At 41.6% G+C, this 8,196-nt stretch overlaps 1 protein-coding gene across 1 annotated transcript; it reads right to left on the reverse strand.

Moving 5' to 3' along the window:
* Positions 1-233: 233 nt before the first annotated feature.
* On the reverse strand, positions 234-4,157 carry MED10 (mediator complex subunit 10). Its single transcript, XM_008922823.3, has 4 exons — positions 4,016-4,157; positions 3,777-3,860; positions 2,336-2,438; positions 234-1,179 (listed from the first exon to the last, which is right to left on the reverse strand). Exons 1-4 carry the CDS (start codon positions 4,141-4,143, stop codon positions 1,084-1,086), a joined length of 411 nt encoding a protein of 136 aa, XP_008921071.2. The 5' UTR covers positions 4,144-4,157; the 3' UTR covers positions 234-1,083.
* Positions 4,158-8,196: the final 4,039 nt, after the last annotated feature.

Genomic DNA, 8,196 nt, shown 5'->3' on the forward strand with positions numbered 1-8,196 from the left:
CTCTTGCTCCCACTGCAAACCCAGTGTTCTGCACACACACCAGAGCCCTGGGTGAGGTGCCCAGTGTGCTGTCGGTACCACCTTACACATCAACAGATCCCACAGATGACCTTACAGCTAACCAGAAGGACTTCAGGTGACAATTGCTGATCCCCAAAATCTCCTGCTTCAGGTACTAAGACAGAAGTTTTCACTACAAAACCAAAATACCAAATTGACATTACCTTCAGATGTAAAATTTTAACAGCCAAGTTTTGATATACATTTTATTTCTAAAATTGTGGAACTGAGGAATATGCTATTTTTTCACAGCTTTCAGTTCACACTCCAAAGAGTAGCATACAACACAAAAACTCAGGATTTAGATTTTTCCAAATTTTTATTCAACAATGTGTTTGCACAATATGAATAAACAAAAGCTTACATTAAATACTGTACAAAACATTAAAGTTGCTGAGGAGACAGTCCCCAGGTATGCTCACTTACTCTATCCTCAGCCACCTGCACTGTAGCTCATAGAACAAAACAAAACATCTGAAGGTTTTCCTGGCTGCAACTAATTATGACACATGAAAACTGCAGCCCTTGACAGGCTCCTGCTCAACAGAATTTGGCAAGACAAAAGCAGCCAACTGTTTGTACTGCAATTAAAAAAAACACAAAGTTTACAAATGAAAAATAATCAAGTGTAATAAATGTATTTCTCTTAAAAACAGACAAGTGCACAATCCTGAGGCACAGTTTTCAGAGGCAAAAAAAACGTGTTTTTCTGCTCCGGAAATGCACTTTGTGGGAAATGCTCTGTATCGATGACCTGTAGGCATTTACAAATCTCCAAAACCTTTCAGGAAAGAAAAGCAGATTACCACAGAAAGTTTCAACTACAGTGTCTGAGTAGAAGTCTTCAGAAAGATAAAGCAGCTTCAGACCACAACCATCAACAATCATCAAGCTCCTTTACAGTCCATCACTGAAAATTTTAGTACAGTTGTTATGAGGGCCTGGATTCCCCCTCTCTCCAATCAATGTTTTTATAAGGTGGTGTCAGTTTATGGGATATTTTTAAAGATATAAAAGGCCAACTTAGGGAGGAGGATCTTCTCCTCGAATAGCTTTGTACTTTGCCATGTCTTCTGGGAACACCTTTGTCAGTTCTTGAATTAACAGGCTTTTAAATTTCTGGAAAGAGAAGAAAATGTATATACATCATCTGAACAATTTATTTAGATTTCATCAAGCAATGTTATCTGATGAACAGAAATGTTTGTATACAACACAGCCTCACATTTCAGTGACCTAAGATAACAGTACCCAAAAAACTCTCAGAACCACACAAACATAGAAAATTATGCTTACAAAATCCACAGAAAATGCTCAAGTGAAATCCACTAGCAATGCACTAGGCAGACTAAAATGCTCTTAAATTCACAGAAACTAACTAGCATTTTCTCCTAAGAAATACTAAGAAGCTGGGCTTCTCCAGCAAACTCTGGTGCAGCAATATCTGCCTAATCTTATTAAGAAAAACTGATAAAGGATATGTCCTCTTGATCTGATATGGAACCCACTCCACCTTCAAAAAGAAACTCACACTTGGCTTAGAAATACATAATTCTTCCCACAACATTTACAAGCACAGAGCATATCAAAAGAAAGAGAAACTTAGGGAATAGGGAGATATGCCTACACTGTGCAGTACAATTTGTCGTACTCCACACTAATCAAGTTCAGCCAAAGAACATCCTGAAACACAAACAGCCCTTTCTCAAAATTCACTAAGTTCCCTTCTCTATGCTTTTCCGCAGTAGTTCCAGCAGTTAAACAGTATCAAAGAATGCTTAAGTTCATACTAGATGAAAGTACAAGCTCAGAAAACCCCAAACACTGGCATTTTCATTACTTTTATAAAGATTAAATCATGCTTACAGTGCATGTTTGACATTTTAACTCTCTAAGATCCATTCAAGACTGGAAAAATACCCCTTTTCTTTTGCTTATTTCTAAATTTACACACAATTTACACACATCAGAATTACAGACCTGTAAAAAAACCCAAATAAAATATCCATATTGGTAATACAACTGTAACCAAAATAAAATCATAGTGACATCTGCATCCCCAACTGGGGGATGAACTACAGGTTTCCCTTCCTGAACAGGCAATATTAGTATCAACTAAGATTCATGGATGCAGAGCAATTTCTAATACAAATCATACAATAACAGAATTTAATAAAGGCACAAGTGAAAAATACCTACGTAATTACAGAAAAGTAATTATCAAATACTTATCAAATACATTATTGCATCAATAATTTTATTAATTCTAGTTTACCTTCATTGTGTCAATTTTTCCTTTTACTTGCTCATTTTTAGCCAAAGCTCGCTCCAGACACTCTTTAGTGTAGAGCTGAGGGTTGCGGCCTTGATCGATGTATCTGAAAATAGAAAAGATACTGCCTAAATGATCAAATTCCTACTAGGATGCTCTCTAATGTACAGCATTATTTACCTCACTTTTTCTTTCTACTACTATCTGAAATGTGCATTTAAAAAACCACAGTTTAACTCAGCCATTTCCAAAAGACAACCCAAGAAGGACGAGGCTATGGCCAGCAAACAGCTTCTTTAAAACTCTGTTTCCAGAAAACCTGGACAGCTTTGAAGAAAGTATTAAAAGCAAACAAAAATATGTATCTACCAGCTCCTCACAGGCAGGAAGTACAGATGAATGAAGAAAGATGGTCTTTTTCCATGCAACTGAAAGGGCAGTAACCATGAAGCAGCTTAGGACACGGTGAGTAATAAGCACAACAGAAATACAGCACCCGGCAATTCAAGGATGAGGAGGCACATACTATAGTAAAGAGTAAAAATCAACACAACTGTATCAGCGAACCTATGTGTATTTCTGCTTTGCAATACAAGGGTCTGGCAAAGGGAAATTCCATCACTGAGTAAAGAAAACAACATTTAAGATTGTCACCACAAATTTACAGCTGGAGTGAAAGCCCAACTCAAAAAAGACCTGTACAGCCAGTAACACACTAGAATACAGCAGACCAGTGACATCTAGACTTACAAGACACACCAGTAAATTGTCAGCTACATCACTGAACTTCTCGTGTGTAGCTCTTCCTCTACCCTCATGATTTTTCTTTTAATGTTTTAATTCTCTGCCACTCCTGAAACTAAACACCTGAGTACTGGCTTTATTTTCACCTCCAACTTTAAATCTTGACTGTATTCCACTGTAAAAGTATATTTCCTAAATAAAAGCTTGCTTACTAAATTGGTGTCCCTGCCCATGACAGGGGGGTTGGAACTAGATGTTCTTTAAGGTCTCTTCCAACCTAACCCATTCTGTGATGTTATGAAATCACTAGATTCGGCAAAATCTGTGTTACTGCCCACATATGTAAAAGTCAACATGAGAAAAAGAAAAAAAAAAGAAAAAATAGATCTGAAAGGCCAGGTTGGACGGGGCCCCGAGCAACTCATCTAGCAGGTGGCATCCCTGCCTGTGGGGGGGGTGTTGGAACTAGATGAGCTTTAAGGTCCCTTTCAATCCAAACCGTCTCGTGATTCTGTGAAAACACTTGTCTAATTTATCACTTCTCTTACCCTCTTCTGCCTGCTCATGTTCTCGTGAGGCATTCAGAAGGATCGGGCTTAAGAGACAAGCAGCCCACAGGGAGAATACTCAGGCTGCAAAAACACGCTACCTCGGGTCACCCGACAGCGGCAGCTCCCCTTCCAGGCGCAGCGCGACTTACTCAAAGACTTCCAAAGGCACGCTGATATCGTGAAGCTGCTGCCGGCATTTGTCGATATCCTGCAAGCCCGTCACCATGAAATTCCTGTTAGGCAGAAAAATGGGTCGTTGTTAGCCGACTGAGGGGACACTGCACGAGTGCGAGGCCAGGGACACGACACCCCAGCCAGGGAGAGCCTGAGGCTGGGGAGGGTGGGAGGGGAAAAGGCCCCGCGGCCAGGCCTGGCAACGGCCCCTCACAATTTCTGATTGAGCCCCGTCTGGCTGCTGGGCTGGAAGTCGCTGACGATGATGCCGAGCTGCCGGATGTTCTCCACGAACTTCTCCAGGTGCTCCTCCAGGGAGTCGAACTTCTCCGCCATTGCCATGGCCGCCGCTGCCCACCGCCTGCTTCGGCCAACGGCGCATGCGGCAGGAGGGAGGCGGGGAGGTGGGTGTGACCGGCGCCTCGCGGCACAAACACGCCCCCTCGTGGCACACACGCCCTCATGTGGCCAGGCGCGCCTCCCCCCCCCCCTCAGGGCGGAGGTGTGGCTCCTGAGCGGCGTCGCGTCCGTCTGGGCGCGCTCGAAGCTGTGCTGTGTGTGCTGGCTCTGAGTGTTTTTGTAGTCTGTGTAGGAAACACACGTTCTGCTTCATAATAAAAGCCTACACTGGAATCGTCTGGGTAGTGGCAAAATGTAGAAACGCAGGATCGCAGAGCGGTTTGGGTTGCAAGAGACCTTGAAAATCATGTAGTTCCAACCCCTCTGCCGCGGGCAGGAACACGTCCCACCAGGTTGCTCAAAGCTCCATCCAGCCTGGCCTTGAACACTTGCCAGGGGTGGGACATCCACAGGTTCTCTGGGCAACCTGTTCCTGTGCCTCACCACCCTCACAGTGAAGAATTTCTTCATAATACCCAATCTCAATCCATCCTCTTTCAGTTTGAACCTGTTACTCCTTGTCCTATCTCATATCAGTTTATAGTAAGTAATCTAGCTGTCATTTATCCCTGTGGAAAGGTTATTTGACATGCTTAAGATCCCATGGCACTTCACAATAACTGTATCTTTTATGAATAGCTTGTTCCCAGCATGCCTGTTTTTGGTTGAATCTGAGCAGATCAGTCCAGTAATGTCAGGAGATAACTCGTCCAGCTCTGGAGTTCCCAGCACAGGAAGGATATGGACCTGTTGGAGCAAGTCCAGAGGAGGGCCACCAAGGTCATAAGACTCATGGAGCACCTCTCCTATGAGGAAAGGCTGAGATAATTGGGATTGTTCAGCCTGGAAAAGAGAAGGCTTTGGGGTGACCTAACTGCACCCTTCCAGTTCCTGAAGAGGCCTATAAGGAAGAGGGAGAGGGACTTTTTAAAAGGTAATGGCTTTGAATTGAAAGAGGAGCGATTTAGATCAGATATAAGGAAAAATTCTTTACTGGGAGAGTGGCACTGGAGGATGCCCAGAGAAGTTGTGGATGTCCCAGCCCTGGAAGTGTTCAAGGCCAGGCTGGATGGGGCTTTGAGCAACCTGGTCTCGTGGAAGGTGTCCCTGCCCATGGCAGGGGAGTTGGAACTAGATTATCTTTAACGTCCCTTCCAACCTAAATCATTCTATGAATCTATGATTATATGAAGATGGTTTGATTCACAATGAAGGGTTTAAATGAACATTTGAATCAAATATGGACTAACTAGAACAGATATTCTAATCAATCAACAGATTTAATGTATTTTATGCATTTTGTAGCTATAACTTGCAGCCGTTTCTGTTCCACAGTGAGAACCATCAAAATCAGCAGTTCCTTATTTCTTGGATGTATCTTTTTTCTCCATTTATGGTATCAATAACAACACCACCACCCTCAAATGGTCAGTTTCTGTTCTGGGTTACCATGCTAGATCAGTAGCAGAAAGTTGGGTCTTTGAAAAATATAAACCACTATTTAGGAGTTCATAAGATTAAGTGTGCAAAAAAGTATGCCTAAAATTAAAAAGCAAGTGACTGTAAAGAGCACTGAATATTAAAGAAGATATAGTACTCTGCAAATGTGAAATAAAAAAACAATCCTAGGATGCAGAAATTAATTTATCAAATCTAGGCCTTGACAATATTGTCATCCTGTTAATGAATTTTGTTAGATAAATGTATGCAGTGCTTTTAAGGTTAAGGATTGCTATAAATATATTACCAGTTGTTAATTTTTTCTCGTGATCACCAACTCGGGCAGTGTTTTCATGTTCTGGGGATAAAAAGTAAAAAAGTGAAACCTGTATTTCAATATGAGAGAGAGAGAAAGAAAGAAAGAGAGAAAGAAAGAAAGAAAGAAAAAAAAAGAAAGAAAGAAGAAAGAAAGAAAGAAAGAAAGAAAGAAAGAAAGAAAGAAAGAAAGAAAGAAAGAAAGAAAGAAAGAAAGAAAAGTCTGACCAATAAATGAATTGATCAATAGGTACATAGAGACAGAAAGATTTAGAAAGAAAATGTCATAGCTCATGATGTAAATAACCATATTGCACTCAAACCCTCATTTCCATACAGAGAGTGGGCAATTACTAGCTTGTAAGCTGGACATCTGCACTAGCAGTTAAGCAGGGTTTGTGATAAAGGATGGAATGAGAGACCATATGGATCAATATGACCCATTTGGGAAGAGCAGCACAGATTACATAAAAGAAAATCCTATTTTGCAAACCTCTAATGAGTTTTTCGAGGGGTCAGCAAGCATGTAGATAAGAGCCATCTAAATGATACAATCTACTTGATTTTCCATCAGCTTTTAGTGAAATCCTTGACCAAAATCTTTTAAGGAACTGTCCTGGTTTTAGCTAGGGAAGAGTTAGTTTCTTCTCTGTAGCTGTTACAGTGCTGTGTTTTGGATTTGGAATGAGAACGGTGTTGATAACACACTGATGTGTTGGAGTTTTTGCTAAGTTGTGTTTATCCTAAGTCAAGGACTTTTTTTCTTGTCTCATGCTCTGTCAGGGGGAGAGATCATAGCTGGGACAGGTGACCCAAACTGACCAAAGGGATATTCCACACTATAGAATGTCATGCCTGGTATATAAACTGGGGGGAGTTACCCAGAAGCACGGTCAGTCTGGGTTTGGGAAGGGGGTCTGGCATCGTTCAGCAGGGGGTGAGCAATTGCATTGTGCATCACTTCTTGTTTCCTTTTTATTATCATCATTATTATTTACCATTACTATTGTATTTTGCTTTATTTTCAATTATTAAACTGTTCTTAACATACAAGTTTTACCTTGATTCTCCTCCCCAGGGAAGGGAGGAGGGGGAGTTGAGTGAGTGGCTGCGTGGTGCTTAATTTCCATCTGTGCTTAAACCACGACAGGAACTAAAGCAATGGAATAAGGGGAGAAGTCTTTGACTAAATAAAGAACTGAAGGCCAGATAGGAAATGCAGGATAGGAGTAAACATTTAATTCTTTCAGGGGAGAATTGATCCCAGAGGAGTTCAACAGGGAACTAGGCTGAAAATTGTGCCATTTAATATGTTCACAGATGACCCAGAAAAAAGATCAGATGGTACAATGAGAAAACTGGCTTCTGAGAAAGTTATTTGGCAGACTAAAGATGAATACAGGTTATAGGAAATTGTAGAAGGACCTAAAAAGGCTTTAAGACAGATCGTGTAAAGCAATGCACATAGCGAGAAAAACCTCCTAGTTTCACATGAAGATTCGAGACCTCTTGACCGTTCCCATACAGGAGCAAGGCTTGAGGATCGCAACAGAAAGTTCTGTGAAAACATCAGCTCAGAGCTCAGCAGTGATCAGAAGTCCTGTGGAGAGTTAGGAATGGTTAGGAAAAGAATGCGAGAACAAAGCAGAAAATGTCATTGTGCTACTGCATAAATCCACAGTTTGCCCCAGCCTTGAGTACTGCATGCACTTCGGGTTCCCTGGAGGAGACCTGGAAAGGAGTCAGAGCAGGGCTGCCAAGATGGCTGTAGATATGAAATGGCTTCTGTAATAGGAAAGCATGAACCGACAGGGACTCTTCAGCTTGAGAGAGAGCCCACGGCCAATATTTTACTGGATCTACAAAGCCGTGAGTGCTCTGGAGTCTAAATTGTCTTTCAGCACAAAAACTAGGGGCCATCAAATTAAAGACAAGAAGAGACAGCTTCAAAACATGCAAAAAGCAGTGACTTTTGTCATGCAAAGTTCATCGGCCTTGTAGGAGTATTTGCCAATGGATATAGCGAAAGCTTAGCTGGGATGAAGGGAAAATGGGACAAATGCTTGGTAGGCAGAGAGAGGTATGTAAACCACACCTGGCTCAGGAAATTCCATGAACCAAAGGTAGCTCAAGGCCAGTAGGGTAGTCAGGAGAGGTCTTATAGATGTTTTTCCTGTCTTTGCTCTTCAGCATTTGCTTCTGGTTACTTCTAAGCAGGAGCCATCTGAATCTGGGGGGTTA

Source organism: Manacus vitellinus, unplaced genomic scaffold, assembly GCF_001715985.3.
Source record: "Manacus vitellinus isolate BGI_N305 unplaced genomic scaffold, ASM171598v3 scaffold_17_pilon, whole genome shotgun sequence".
Taxonomy (NCBI): domain Eukaryota; kingdom Metazoa; phylum Chordata; class Aves; order Passeriformes; family Pipridae; genus Manacus; species Manacus vitellinus.